Source organism: Thermobia domestica, chromosome 16 (genome assembly GCF_964235325.1).
Source record: "Thermobia domestica chromosome 16, izTheDome1.hap1.1, whole genome shotgun sequence".
Classification (NCBI taxonomy): domain Eukaryota; kingdom Metazoa; phylum Arthropoda; class Insecta; order Zygentoma; family Lepismatidae; genus Thermobia; species Thermobia domestica.
The window spans coordinates 181,760,901-181,776,949 of NC_137469.1; the positions used below are offsets into that span (position 1 = coordinate 181,760,901).

Below are 16,049 nucleotides of genomic sequence, written 5' to 3' on the forward strand. Positions count from 1 at the left end.
TCACATGTACTTCCTTCTTCATTTATCAACAATTTGGGCAACTTAACGTAGAAGTTCGAAAATATTAATATGGAAATGCTAAAACGGGACTTTAAAAAAAGGTAAATTCTATCATGAATCTGTGTCCTGTGCGTTCTGATATGATTTTACTGATACGCAGAATTTCTGGGTTACATGTTAGCTCAATAAAATGCCATTTCCATGCTCAAGTTGGGTGCAATGAAACATCAAACCACAGGTGCTATGAACTCTAACAGAGAAAATATAAACCCTAATCCTGGGTTCCTACTGCTCTGGGGAGATCTACTTCCCTGACTTCTCTCTAACTTTTGGCAGGAAATTTCTTGACTTGCATGACAGGTGTCGGATGATGTTGACATATAAATAAAGAATATATAACGATGAATATTTATATATGAAAACATTTATTCTATAGAGACAAATAGTAATCAATTGATCATACGTACATTCCACTTACCTTACCTAATAGGTATTAGAGCTCCTTCGTGGCTAATTGGTTAGCGTAAGCGCCTTTGGCGTAGGAGACCTGGGTTCGATTCCCGGTAGGAGCTCGTGTGGTTCGGATTCCACGTTAATCAGTAGGTCCCGTCTCATAAAGCCTCGCTGCTGAAAAGGACGTTAAACTCACCATCATCATCAAATAGGTATTATAATGGCTGGCTTAGCTGAAATTGGTATACAATTAATGTCAGAAAAAAATATATTTTATGAAATTTCCCTGAATCAATGGATTTCACTTTAAATTATTCACCTCCATATCCTTTCAAGCCAGGCAGATAAATTGTAGTTTGTGATATTTCGATAAACAAATCTTTTACTTTCTCCGACAGACAAGACTTCTACTTAATAATGTATTGATAATTATTTACGTATTTTTTACCTGCATATAATGTATTGTGGAATAAACGAAGTAGGAGAAAATTTTGATATGAAAGTTGATTATCACGAACTCCTCAGTTACTTGGAAATAATCACTTAGTAATATACTAGCTAGCATACACTAACAATACTTTTTTCTTTTTCTAGGTGCACCTATTTAATTCTCTATTCACGAACAACTATAGTTTGTAAAACTTGCTAGAATCCCTAGATTCTAGATTCTAGATTCTTGGCTGTATTCAAATGAAGTACGAACACATCCAATCAATCTCCAGGTCCGCCACTAAATAAGTGATCCTCGCCTTTATTAAGTAATTATAAAAACTCCGTTTTATTGTACTAATTGAAAAAGACGTTAAAACTGTGCTCATTAGCTTCTAACTCTTATGCAAAGCAAAGAGACCCAAAAAAACTCACATACCATCACTTTTATGGCTTTCTTCACGACTAGGGCTACTGAGCTCTTTGTTCTCTGTCGCTTGTTCCGAGGCGGATTCTTCACCTTCGCTCACGGATTCTAGAAAAGGAAATGGCACATCAGTTATAATATATCTAATTTCATCAACAATGCAAAAGCAACCAATACGAAAGCGGAAAGAAATACCTTTTACATAGATACAGGAATATAGAGAAACGGATACAGATGTTTAGTGAATTCAATTCGTATTAGGAAGCATCACTGTTGAAGTTACGTTCAACACCTTCTTCACAAGCTCTACGCTCAACATCTCAACTCTCAAAATTTCAAAACCAGAATTTGAAATTTCCGAAGTTGTTACAATGAAGAGGTCGTGAGACAGATACTAGACATAATTTTTACGCGGTTAAACTTATCTTTAGCGAAGGTACTAATTTAAAATACAGTAATAATAATAATAATAATAATAATAATAATAATAATAATAATAATAATAATAATAATAATAATAATAATAATAATAATAATAGTAGTATCCAGATGGTATTCAACATTTTCTATCAGATGATGGAGTACTTAACTAGTAACGTGAAAATATCAACTTTTGTTATACAAGTGAACGTAAATCTGAAACAGTTAAAACTTTATCTCTTGAGCTTTATTTCAAGAGTATATCTTAACAAATAAACATGTTGTTTCTGTTATTTCAGAGCTACAAACAGTCAAATATAAAAGCTCTAATTAGTAGCACTTTATCCACTAAGTCACAGAAATTGGTTATGCACACGCTGTGAAAAAAATCACGGGGAGGGGGGAATGTCTCAATTAAGCTCGGCTTCTTATGCACTCATGCTTGTGCACACTAGTATATATAGAAACCTACTTAATTCTATACATTTTGTTACCTAAAAACCCGTTTTTATGAAAAATTCGAACAGGTGTAGTATTGAAAGTCCTGCACTACAAATATACATTTTCCTGCTACACTTCTATTTAACCTATTGTTAGAAATAAATAAATATTGAAGCGATATTTATACATCTCCTCCTACAATAAATTATCTAAAGAAAAATACATTCCATACTAGTCATGTCCAATTTGAATCTAAATCCTTTTCATACGACTCCTTAGCAATTACTTTTTCCTTTCTAACTTTCAAACACCTACAGTCCATTTGATACAATTTGTCCTTTCTGACAGTTGCTTTCCTGTTTTTTACTTCCTGCACATGGTCATAACAATCGGGCAAGAAGAACTTTTTCTATAACAACAACACGTTCAGCCAATTATAGTGGCTCATTTCTCTCGCTCTGCAATGGTAAACATTCCACCCTTTCTGCACATTACCAATTTGAATATACACCAATGCATATTCTTTTAGTCGAATGTCAACTTGAGTAGTGGACCTGCTGGTTATTGAAAGTATTCTTTGCAGTTCTCTTTTGTGTCATTTAATTTTATAAAACTGAGATTTACTTGCAGTAAATAATTTTGTGTTTCAATACCCGACGCAAAAGCTGGCAACACAGCATTGATTGTCACTCTATGACGTGCGCGCAGCGAGCTGTCAGAAAGGACAAGCAGTTATCAATTGCAGTGAAATGACCACAATTTAGCAAACTCAGCCTGTTAAGACATTTCTCAAGTTTAAACTGAAAAAATGCGAGCTACGTTCACCCTTGAAAGCACACTTGAAAACGAATTAAGCTCAACTCAGCGCTACACTTACGTCAAGGTATCAACGCAGGAGCAAAAGCTTGTAAACTGGCCTCTGTTCATACAAACAATTCGGAATTCATATTATTATAGTAATTTTCCCTATACCATATCTCCTACAAGAATGAATTCAATAAAATTTGAAGGATGAAAAAGTGCGGGGATGAACCAAGAATAGAATCAGGATTCTTGGCTAATCATTTCCTCAACAGCCATACAACCTCTTGAGGTCGGAGCTCATATTTTCAGATCACATGGAAGTACAGCAGTTACTGTTAACCACAGGAAGCAGAAGACTCCAGTTCGATTCATTCGCATTGAATTCCCGCCTATATGGGATATGGTGCATGGAGAGGAGGCAGCTTCCACTATTTCCTCAGTTCAACCGTCATAGTAGCTCAAATATAAAAGTTACTATGTCCACGACAGGTGTTCACTCAATGCGATTTTTTTTTTTTTTGTATGTTACACACAAGTATTGGAAATCTTACAGAACGGTTATGACAGGCATGAGAAGAAAACGATAAGAGATGTGGAGAAGCGGATTCAGCGTCCCAAGAATAGGTTCCATCCCATTCATTAGCCCTCTACCCAAACTGGAATATAAATTAATCATTTTAAGTTCCAACGTTGATCGACACAGAACAAAAAACGTTAACACATGGCGACAACTTGTTTCCTGGATCGATTTAGCGTCTCAAGAAAAGAAACTATCTTCATCATACATCTACTAAGACCGGAAATGGTGTAAATTTCCTCTCAGTTTCAGTACTGATCTGCAAACAGCACAAACGTTAGGGGTAGCGAGAATTATCTTTTTTGATGCGAAATGAGCTTCCCAAGAATAATATTTATCTCAAGTTTTCTCTTTTTATGAAAACCCAAATGTTGGAAATTATGTATTTCGGTTTCAACAGTTATCTCCATAGTGAAAAATGTTAATAGATAGCAAGAAGCAACTTTTTCTTAATAAATTCAGTATTGCAAGAATAGATTCTATTCCCGACTTTATTTCTTTATCCGTTGAGAACAACCATCTTGCCACTTAGATCTTGATTTTCTCTTTTTTGTCCGTCTCTAACTTCGTGAAATAATGATTTCTTTTTTCTTTTCAGTTCAATACCCTTTAGGCTACAGGAGACGGATGATCAATGAAAGTGATGATTGTAAAATTAAACTTTTGTGCTTTGCCATCGGGAACTGAACCCAGGACCAGGTACACCAATAGGACCATACAATCTAATAGTCATTAGATCAGCGAGGGTGTTCCTGACTTCGTGTTCCATACTCACGTCCTTTCCAGGTTGTAAAGAAAATTGTAGGACCAATAGACTGGGATACCCTGCATACTGATTATGATTTTCTAAATGCGAACATTTATTTAACACCCACGTGCGTAATATAAAAATTCAAGAAACTAATACGTTTATTATATGTATGATCACTATACAGTGTATGTAATGAACTGATACCTAATGAACAACATAAATGTATTTGCAAAGGATAATACAGAATCAGAACTTGTACCATTACCAAATCATCCTTTCCTTATTAACAAGATAACAACACAATATTGTTACACTTACCTACTTCCCAGTGGCTAGAAGGTATGTAGAGTACAGTCCCTCAAACTCGGCATTCGATAATCCCTTAGTCCGGATAATTCGGCCACCCTGGCAGGGCGAAAACAACCCGCGTGCAGACCCGTTCAAGGTCACTGCTGGGTATTTTTCTGTATCATCAGGTAAATTACTATACATTGTGTATTCATTAATTTTTATTTTCATGTATAGCAAAGGCTCTATGCCTTCATAAAGTGTGTACTTTTACTTTGTTTAAGGGTAATTGGGCAGTTTTTTCTCTGTTGTATTCTCAAGCAACCAATACATACAAGTACAGTACTGTAGTTTATGAGGAAACACTCGTACTTATTTTTTTTTAACCCCATTCTCGATTACCCGGCATTTTCACAAACTCGACCACCCTTTGGTCCACATTAGGCCGAGTTTTTGGTACTCTACTGTATTTGTTTATTGTTTTTATTTTGTTTTAAGTAATATTTTGATTAAATTGTTTTAATTTTATTGCTTTAATGTTTTGTTGTACAAATAATTCCTTGAACAACAGGTGTAAATGGAGTGTTGTGTTCACATCAAGAATGTTATGAAGATGCACAAATATCTGGAAAATGAATGCGTCAATTCTATTATTATTATTATTATTTATTTATTTATTTATTTATTTATTTAACTGTATAATCTTATCCAACGTTTAATGTTTATTATTTGGAAACCAAGTTTATGGTTAATTCCACGAAACCTGGATTACTGACACAAAAGGGATTTAAAAGGCAAAAGTACGTTCCACATCTTTGCAAGCTAGCACCTATAGCGATCTTTATTATGAATTAATTTTAAGTGCATTTCGTTTCATTTCTGAATTTTCTTTCATTTTACATTATAATGCACTCTTCATTCACGTTTGAACCATTGTGATAACGTATTCTCACATACCTTTCTTATACGTCATAAAAATGTCCAGCCAACGAGAACACAACACATGCACAGAAGAAATGAATAAAAATTCGCATGTTGTGAGGGGTTTGAAACTTCATTTTACGCCTGGGTTCTAGACCCATTGACGGGGCTTCGTGAGAGAAATGGGAAGAGCGATTCACTACTCTTCAAGATGGTCGTTTAACTTAAAGACCTGCATCACGTTTCGTGGTTAATTTTTCTGTTATAGAATTATTTTTTCCTTTGTGTATGTAAAAAGCTAAGAATATCAATAATATAAGTACGATAAATTGGACCATGTATGTGTTTAATTCAGGATTTCTCCCCTGTGCGTGTCATATGCGTAATAGTTCGCCATAGTGGGGTGGAGGTACCGTTTATGGCCACCATACAACTTACGGCTATTTTCACGTTATTATTCCCTTACTAAGCTTCATGTTGTTTTCAATCGATCGAAACAAAGCTTTCTAAAAGCAGTAGACTTCATGTATCAGATTCAGTCAGTAGGCATTTTGAATCTAATGAGTATAGATATGCTGTTATATTTTGTGTGTTGTGATGCACATTGTGAAATTTCTTACGAGCTTTTTCAAAAAAAAAAAAAAAAAAAAAAAAAAAAAAAAATCATCTGGTGCCCTAGAAAGTAAAAACTTAGCTTCCTGGTAAGAAAAGCCTCTATATTTCGTTTATACTGCTATCGTAACTGCCAGAACCTCAACACACAACAAATGCAATGGCCTTTAGTAGGTCGGAATATTCCGTGTGTAACCAGTTATGGCTAGTAGGTGGGCATAAATGGTTTCATACTTGTTACTGTTTATGGCCACTTTTTGCAATTGTGATAGTAATTTGATTTTTCATTAATAAATAATAATAATAAAAAAAAAATTGATATTACAACACATTCTCGCTGTAGGCCTAAATGGGCAAATCCACTAATAGGCCTAAATATTAAGTTAACTTTAAATTACAAAATAAACCTTTATATAAATTTTGACGTAACAAAAAAGAAAAAAAAATTCTTGACCCTACCTAATCATATAATGAAACGAAACACAACAGCCTAGCCTACTACACTCGGTATAAAATACTATGTTAACTTACGAGTAAACTTAATGAAATCTCTCCGTGTGATAGAGTACAAGTATGCTGGTGCAATATTGAACAGAATATCAAATTTTGAGTATAATATACAAAGTTTCAAATATGAGGACTCAACGTGAAATATGAACCACATGAGCTCCCAACAGAAATCGAACCAGGATGTCCCATGCCAAAGGCGCGTATACTAACCGTTTAGTTACAAAGGAGCTCGTGTAGACTCAAAGAAAGCACAGTTTGTAATCATTGAGAATGACATCGCAATAAATATTCTGAATATTATTGGTAAGTTGCCAGAACCGTGCCTTAAAGAACGGGAAATGTATTTCCTGGAGCTGTTAAAACAATTTAAAAAAAAAAAAAAAAAAAAAAACACTATAACATTAATACTGTTCTATGCTCGACTAGTTTTGACCTATTTGTTAAGATGTTATTCTATTAGACAAACTGTGCTTTCTTTGAGTCTACACGAGCTCCTTTGAATTATTACAGATAAAGTTACAAACTATATATAAAATGTACATATCTAAATGCCAAAAGATAAATACATTTTGTAACGTATCCTATATATAAGTTTAACACTAACACATAAGTATGCAAAAGCACTATACCTAGGCTAATTTCATGTATAAGTAAATGGTATTTGATGTCTTTAATAAACCTTAATTTGGAAGTTATATATATATATATATATATATATATTTGAGTGGCCATAAGTGAAAAAAAAAAAAAGATTGCCATAAGCAGAAACAGAATGGCCAAAAGTGGTGATTTTTTTTTTTAAAACCTACTTCTAAATACAGTAGATAACGATTTAAAACGAAAAATGTGTTCACAAGAGTTCAAATTAGAAGTATACGCTTTCAAGCGATAAATAGTGGCAATATCTTTTACAACAAAAGATAACAAAAATGAAAAAGTCCTTACAGTAGCTATAACCGATGTCTTCACCTTATGTTTTATCTGCTTAAACCGTCACTTCTAATATAGTGATTTCTTATGGTTGTTTGTGGTGAGGTTGCATCAAAATTTCGTTTTGTTTGAATGCATCACAGATTGCATGCAAACAGCATTTGTGTATGGTAGCTTTGTATGCATTCAGATTGATATTAGCGAAGCTGTCACGGGTGCTGACCAGATTTCAAGTTCGATTCCCGAGCCTGGTTATCACGTTGGTTTCTTTTCCCACCCGCAATAATCATTATACACTACACGCTGACACGTGACAAAATTTTAAAAAATCAAGTTTCAGTACATATCAGAAGACTCTATATAGCTTGAAAGTTCTCGAGTCAGTCTGTTGAGTTTCACACTTTATAGTATATACTTCAGCTCAGCATTTTGTTGATGTTCAGCGCTGCTCGTTGCTGTAGCGGGTAAAGCATGTATATTTGGTGCAAGTCCAAAGTTCGATTCCCAATGGAAAAGCACAAAAATGTAATTTCACAATCATTCACTTTGGTTAATCATCCATCTCGTTTAGGCTAATTATGGGGCATAATTATGGGACTCAATTGAGGGAGAAAAAAAAAAAAAAAAAGCATTTCACTTCTGTTGATCTTCGTCACTGGTTTGAATTAATGGGATGATTAACAAGAATGGCTATAACTAACTCAGTTGTACTCATTCAGAGAAACAGAGTTTGCAACGACTTAACTCACATTATCGTAGCGTCTACACTGTACAGCACAATATAAAAATTTATAATGAAAAAAATATGTGGCAATTTCGAAAGAGTTCGACCAAAATAATATTATGATACTGTGTAATGTATAAACTTCTGACAAGAAGAAGTTCGATTTTCCATGGTTTAACACTATTCACACAACTTACCATCCGATTCCTGTCCTTCGGATTCAGACGATGCTCCTGACAGCTCTTCTACACTGGGACGGTAAGCATCATTAGCCGAAGTAGGAAGACGGGGGGCCTGCGGTCGCTGCTTTCTCGCCGCATTCCAATAATAGCAGTAACAGCAACGAAATGCTGGGGAAACAAAACGATCGAAATGTCATAGGAAATATAATTAACTCACTCACACATCTACTACCTGATGATTTTTTTCCTTTACTTGCTATTCCTACGATTTTATTTCACTGGCTTTATTTCCTTCCACTAAATTTACTGATTCTTTCCAGTTTTCTCTCTGTTTGTTACAAATTTGATTTCCTTTCCTCTTTACCTCTCCATTCCCTATCCGATGAACTATTTAGCAGAAGATTTTATACTGTACTTTTTTTAATGTGTGAGATTTTGTGGTAAGTAGTTCATTATATCCATGCAAAATTGTAATTACAGTAAAGTATCCGGCCTACTTTTCCTTTATCGTAATTAAATGAGGAAAGCAAGGCATTGGAAGCGGGCGTCTGCTATGATCCTCCTACGTGTCGTGTGCAAAATCCCGTTACACGTTGTGACAGGGGAAGAGCACGATTCTGCTCCTTGTTTATTGTTTCGTCAGTGTATAACGGACCTTAATATAGTACGCTTACCGCTGTTCCTAATTATAACTGTTCAGTACTGTATTCATAAATTGTCCTTGGGGTATGCTTTTTTTTTTTTTTTTTTTTTTTTTTTAAGTGTACTACAGTGAAGATTTGAAAATGGTTGATAAACGAAAAAAAAAAGTTGTAGTGACTATGGAGGAGACTATTCATAGAACTCCGGCCTATCCTGCCTGCCCTTCCGCCACATTAAGCCTAATACTCGAGAGAGTACTGTAGTATAAAATGTTTAGTTGATTTCTTTTACTTTTAAATTTTCCAGAATAATATGCAGTTGATAATGTGTGTAGCATAACAAATTAAGGTCTCCCGATAATTTAATAGAATAAATTAATAAAATGTACTGAAAATCATTAGGTATACAATCACCTTATATGTCTACGCATGTTTCCACCACGAGATAAAAGTTGAGTATTTTCTGATTCTTACAAAAGACAGGAAGAAACGAACTTACACAAGTACTCGAATTCTTCTTTCAATGCCATTCCATTATGAGACTCGCACTGTTTACAGACAAGAGCATAACGATTACTTGGTCCATCAGCTGTCAAGTACTCCACCAATCGATCGAGGAACGTTCTTTCTCGTGGAAGAATGGGACGAGGCATCGGAGGACCTACAAAAAATTGCTTTATTAGCTTTCCTCAAAGTTCTCGTTACTGAGATAACGAATTTTGGTCACTCAAATTCAACCCTTCTGAAAAACATAAATGACACAAAAATATTGACGAATTTACTTTAACGGTTTTTTCACAGCACAAACAATGAGAAACCTCTGCAATCTACAACCACTTGCTTTGGGAGAATGTTTAAAGATAATGAAAAGCTAATTAATTACTTCATCCACAGGGAATATTAAATACAAAATAACCTCTGCACTAACGAAGTGTCACATGCTTATTTTCTGGTGCCATATTTACAGATCCCATCCCACTATTTTCTTCCTGAGACTGATTTCAGAACACACACAGTGTGAAAAAGTGAATGACTGGAACTGGGATCTTCGGTATACTGTGGCGATGTGTTAACCACTACGTTTCTCAGAATAGCCACACACTCTCTCACTCCTGAAGTCGGTTCTCTCTACTCAAACCACGTGGCTTGTACCACAGCCTAGTTGCTATGTTTGGACAAATTGTCGATGGAACCACAACCCTTCTTTCAAGTGTAAACCAAGCAGCGTTCGGATGTTACTTTTAGCGAAAGTCTTCTCCTTGATAAGCTAGGTATTAAATAAGGATGTTAAGCCTAAACATATGAAACAAAACCAAATTGTTATTCTGCTTGCCTGAATGGCTGTTGTTTTATAAAGAAGCTAAGGTTTCTTAAATATATTGATGGAAATAGGCAAAAATTTATCGACTGCCTACGTAGCTTCCAACATTGACTTGGATTCGACTTTCAATTTTAATTTTATTGAATGATATCTACATACTAAATTTGTAATACCTCAGTTTTAGCGTACTGATTATGATACGTTGACCCTAAAATTTTACATGCAAAGCAATAACGGGATTTTCTCGATGGCTAAGGCGGAAGTTTTCCCGATTTATATATAATCCTGTACAATGGTTTCACTTGTGCAACTTTTTGTCCTTCTGAAATGTCTCTTGACAATTATATTAACAAGTATGTAAAGATCAGTACAACGTAATTTTATCAGGAGTCCTTCGTGCGTGAGTCGGCAGACTCATCGCATTTGTGGCCAATTAGTCCCGGTTTCGAGTGCAAATGGATAGTTTGCCTCGGATGTAAGCCGAGACACGGTTTGGATTCCGCCTTAAGCTTATGTGATCCCTTACAGCATAACCCCGTTGTTGCATAGTAACACCAAGGCGAAACAAACTTATTTCTGTCCATATGTACTATAAATACATGGAGCTAATTATTTAAACAAACAAACAAACAAACAAAAAAAGGGTTTTTGCCAATCCCGATTTTCAGCCATCCTTTTATCTGCACTGCGTGGATAAATAAAGCGTCTCCGAAGTTAGAAGCAAGGAAAGACACAGAACACAACACCTACGAATTCAAAGCTCTGAAATACAGATGCTTGTCTATTTAATGAAAACACAGATGTGTGGTTGGTAATGGTTAGGCGGCAACAGGAGCGAAAGGTTGGTGATGATGATGTTTTATGGTAAACTCTGTACTACCTGATGAGCAGTAGAACAGCAGTATGCACTGAAACAAGCAGTGATTGTAAAATGAGCGGCTTTCTAATTTCCACAGAGAGCAAATTATTGATGATCCGCGACATGGTATGAGCGTAACGGAAGTGGAAAATTGTGTTGGGTGCACCGCTAGAGACAGTGTCCAAGATAGCAATGGCTTAGAAAACACTACAAAATCACATTGGCAAAGAGGAACAGTGATAGAAAGAAAACACTCAGTAACAGGTCCCGCTGAACATTAAAGCAGGTTGTTACTCGGAACCGTCGGGGACTCCGGTGCAAGTGACAGAGGAACTCAAGCAGCTCCTGCCACAGCCTGAATCGACGATCATAGTCCGTGCGAATTACATGACATGGATGGGGTCGGATTGTACGGGCGACATCGCTGATAAGGACCATCACGCATTACCAAGATGTCAATGGTGATGCGAAAATGGAACATGGAACACTTATTACTGGAAATGTGTGTTTAATATGGTCGGATGAGCCATCTTTCACCTTATTTCAAACCATGGCCATGTGTGGTGGACGTCAAAAGAAGTGTATGGCAGCATTTCCCCCCAAACTGTAAAACATAGTGGCGATTTTGTGATGCCGTGGGCCATAATATTCTGGTTTTCAGTGGGTCTGTACTGATGTTTCCCGGTCGCGTCCCTGTTCATGATTATGTGGTCACTTCAGGTAGTCCTGTGTATCCTTTAGTCCAGATGTTGTTTCCAGGCAACGATGATAATGCACCCATTCACACAGCTGGAGCTTTTGCGGGATGAAATTGAACACCTCACCTGGTCAAGAAAATCCCCAGATCTTAAAATAATTGAACATCTGTGGTGTGTTTTGGAGACACGAATCAGGCGCAGATATCCGCCTCTAATCATTCATGAAACTCAGTGATATACTACACGCGGAATGGTGTTATATTCCAGTATCTACTATTCACGACCTCTATGACTACTCCACGTAGCACCAGAGATGTACTGAGGGCGAAAGTTGGTCTAAGACCATATTAATCTGGTAAATTGCCCTTTATTTTTTTCAGGTGTTTCTATTAAGCTGATAAGTATCCCTATGCGTTCCTTGAATATCATGACCAGGTTTGCCAACCATACGATAATTTAAGCCTATGCTATATATATAATACCCTTGTCATAACAGAACATACGCTTTTTTGCAGTTTTTGAATGTGCAAATAAACTAAAGATGTACACTTCTCCAATTTATAAAGCGCAAGTGAAATTTTATAAGTCCATTAAAATTGTAAGTATGGCAACAACGCATTCTGAGTGAGAGGAGGGGAAAAATGAAAACAAGAAACAAGACTTATGAACACAGCTCACAGTTTGCTGTTTGAAATTCTCAGTTTCTCTTTTGTTACTTCAGCTCACAGTTTGCTGTTTGAAATTCTCAGTTCCTCTTTCGTAACTTCTTATAACGATACTTCTAGTACAAAACAGCACCTTAGCATTAATGCAGCAAACATTTTTCTTTTCTTTACAGAAAACACACACATTTCTCGATCGTCATAAAAACAACGGTAGTTAAGGAGTTCGTTATCTATCAATGCAACTGAAGGAGTGTTCTCTAGTTGTTCTGATAGACATGAGTGTTAAGTAGTCTATTTTTGTGTTTATGCAATACTTTTTAAGCTGGTTCGAATCCCACTCGATGCATTTATTATTTATTTCGTAATTTTTCAGTCATTCTTGCCGTACATTTTTATAGTATATGTATTACACGGATGTGATGGACAACTTTCTAATTTATCCAAAAATAAGGTGTACAGGCGTAGAACCTTTTCTATATATCCCAATGCGAGTCCCCCTTAGTGCAAATCACTTCTTGCATCGATTCATAAAATTTCGTAAACCTGTAAATAAATCCGGAGATCTAGTGTTCAGGAAATCAGTATCAGATCTAACACCTCCTTCATCACTCCAGAACACAATTCATATTATTATTATATATTATTATTATTATTATTATTATTATTATTATTATTATTATTATTATTATTATTATTATTATTATATAAGTAGGGAATAGAAAAAAAAGGTTTGAGAGTACTAAATTCGGTGAGACATTTTATTTCTTATTGTTGTCTTGGTGTGGTGTATCAGAACCATTTTAGATAGGTTTTCACGACGATCGCACTTTTTTTCACTTAAAAGTCTTAATAGCTCTCAATAGTATCACCGCTTGCTAGTCTATCTCACAAGAATGCACTCAGTTTCATAAGACATTGGCCATCACCTTATCCCGAACACTCTCACTGAGTATTTTACGAGAGGAGAGAGGTATTCTACTGTTTTCAAATCGGTTTTGTCTCAGGTTCAAAGCCATACATTGAATTACGATTTTTTTTAACCTGGTTGTATTCTCTTTTTAAAGATAAATGATGTGCTCAGAAGTTAGATCTCTTTCACATTTTCCTATAGAAAAGCTTGTCTGAAGAGAAATCAAAATGAGTTGAGGCCATAGTGGGACACTATTTAGTATATCTTAGATCCTGCGCAGGGCGATGTTTCAACTTCGAGGGAAAACGTACACCTAGAAAAAACACTGAACTCGCTGCCGACTGTGTTCAGCATTCAGATTTGGAAACCTGTCTCGCAAATATTTTCCTCATGTTCTGCCACACATTTGTATCTTCACGACTTCATCAGAGGATGTTGTAACTTCTGATACAAAATGCCTATAATTTCTATAGCACACCAAAGGTTTTGATTTTGCAATACTGTCATGGATAACATTAAGGTTTTCTGGGTCAGTATTATTGAAGGTGCACTGCAGCGAAGTTCATTAACAATGAACCTTTGCCCTTTTAGAAATCTGCAACTCAAATTCTCACAGTAGCATTAGAAGTTGCACGGTTCCTCAACATACCTAGATGGATTTTTAAGGTGATATCCTTCTAGTAGAAGAAGTACCCAATAAAAGCTCGGCCATGCGCACTACAGAGCCGGTTAGGTTGCCATGAGCTATCCGCTCTGTTCGACTCGGCTCAGATGAACCATCCTCTCGAGTCGGCTCGATTGAGGAGCGCCATCGGCTCGGTAGACGTGATATATGAGCGGTCTTTTTGAGCTCGGCTCGGCTCGGCTCTGTGGTGAACAGGCCGCGAGCCGACCAATTTAAACCAACTGCACAATTCGAGTCGGGACGTTTCATTCAACGCATTCAAATGGACCAAGTTTGGTCGCTAGAGGTTAAATCGATTGTCGCTTTTATGGAAGTGACTGTATGTTCGGCTTAGTGAGTCTTCTTGTATCTGATCTCTCCTTAAAGAAATCCTTGGTTCGGCTATGAAGAGGATTGTTACAAAACAAAGTTCTTGTAAAGTCATATGTAAATTTCCAACTCGATAGATTTCTTGTATAGCTATCTTGAAGAATTAATGGATTTACGCAGTGCTGAGTAGCTTTTATCAATTCAGGTGAGTATTGACATGGTTTTTATTGGACATTTGAAAAACAAACAGTGAAAAGAACGATGTTTTTTATTATTGAAAATAAAACTTCATAGGTTTTGTTTACAACACCATGTTTCGCATCCATACAGCACCGCAGGATATTCATTGGAGAAAAGATATTCAAGTGACAATTTACTCACATTTTCATTACTGTTTATGCACTCTGCTGTTCTGTTGGAGATATCAGTAAAAGTGTTTAATGAGTATCAATTTGGGCAACAACGACCCGCTGATGTTCTCTCATGCTTCAGAGCGTAAGCGTGAAGATTCATGAATTATCGGAAATGAATTTTCTAAAAGGAAGTTTGCAACACTGATCTGAGTTTATAATCTCTTTTGTCTTTAGTTTCATTGTTGTTTCCAATGACGATATCCAATTTAGGTCATACCATTTACAAAAACAAAACTTTCTCTTGGGTTGGTAACATGTTCGTCCGGTGCTGTTTGTCAATACACGAGCAGATGTCGCCCTTTCTCTAGTTGCTTTGTGCAAAGTTTCATTTCTCTGTCGCTTTTAGTTTCTCCGTTATCACGGTTGGAAATACTAAATTATATTAAAATATGGAAAGGCTATTTCATGACTTTGTCGTCAAGTCGGCACGGGTTGACGTTCTCGTAGAGAGCTGCTATTTCACTAATGCGTTTTATGGTCACATAGAATACATTTGGGGGTGTACGTATCGCAACACGAAATTACCCAAAATAAAGGACACCCTAAGTATATATATATATATATAGATAGATAGATAGATAGATAGATAGATGTAGATATAAATATATAGATATAGATATAAAAACAAAATGCATACTTTACTGTGAAATGGAAATTGACAGACAAAGCTTTTATCTAATATTTTAACCAAACTTTTAAGTTCAGTTACGCATGTAGATGCCATGACATAAATGATGATGTATGATGCTAAGTAAACTGTATTTACGACAAGAGCCTAAGCAGCGAATACGTTTTTGGAAAACTAGCTAATAGTTTTAGCGAGCTACAATTTTTATCATGTAGTTGTAGAGCAGCTACTTTTGAAAAGTAACTTTCCGATCACTGCTCTTACTAAAATAATGTTGGCAAATGGTGAATATACTAGATACTTGCCTTCTACGTGTCCCTCTCGGGTCTATTCTAGATTATCTTGTTTACCTCGATTTCAATAAGCGATAGAGGGAAATTTATAACCTTTCTCAGTTGGTTTTCTATATGCTCATGTTAATAATCATGTTAAGGATATGATTTAGAATACT

The 16,049-nt window shown here is 35.8% G+C and overlaps 1 protein-coding gene across 4 annotated transcripts in view; it reads right to left on the reverse strand.

The window, feature by feature from the left end:
• Lnpk (zinc-ribbon metal-binding protein lunapark) overlaps positions 1-16,049 on the reverse strand; it is a 139,241-nt gene that overhangs the window by 15,129 nt on the left and 108,063 nt on the right. For 3 of the 4 annotated variants that reach the window (XM_081743328.1, XM_081743329.1, XM_081743330.1), the window contains 3 exons: positions 9,610-9,771; positions 8,485-8,637; positions 1,322-1,417 (listed from right to left, as the gene is read on the reverse strand). In XM_081743328.1, the coding sequence (XP_081599454.1) occupies positions 1,322-1,417; positions 8,485-8,637; positions 9,610-9,771 (411 nt within the window). The remainder of the gene's footprint in view (positions 1-1,321; positions 1,418-8,484; positions 8,638-9,609; positions 9,772-16,049) is intronic. The other variant, XM_081743331.1, reaches the window with a different exon arrangement.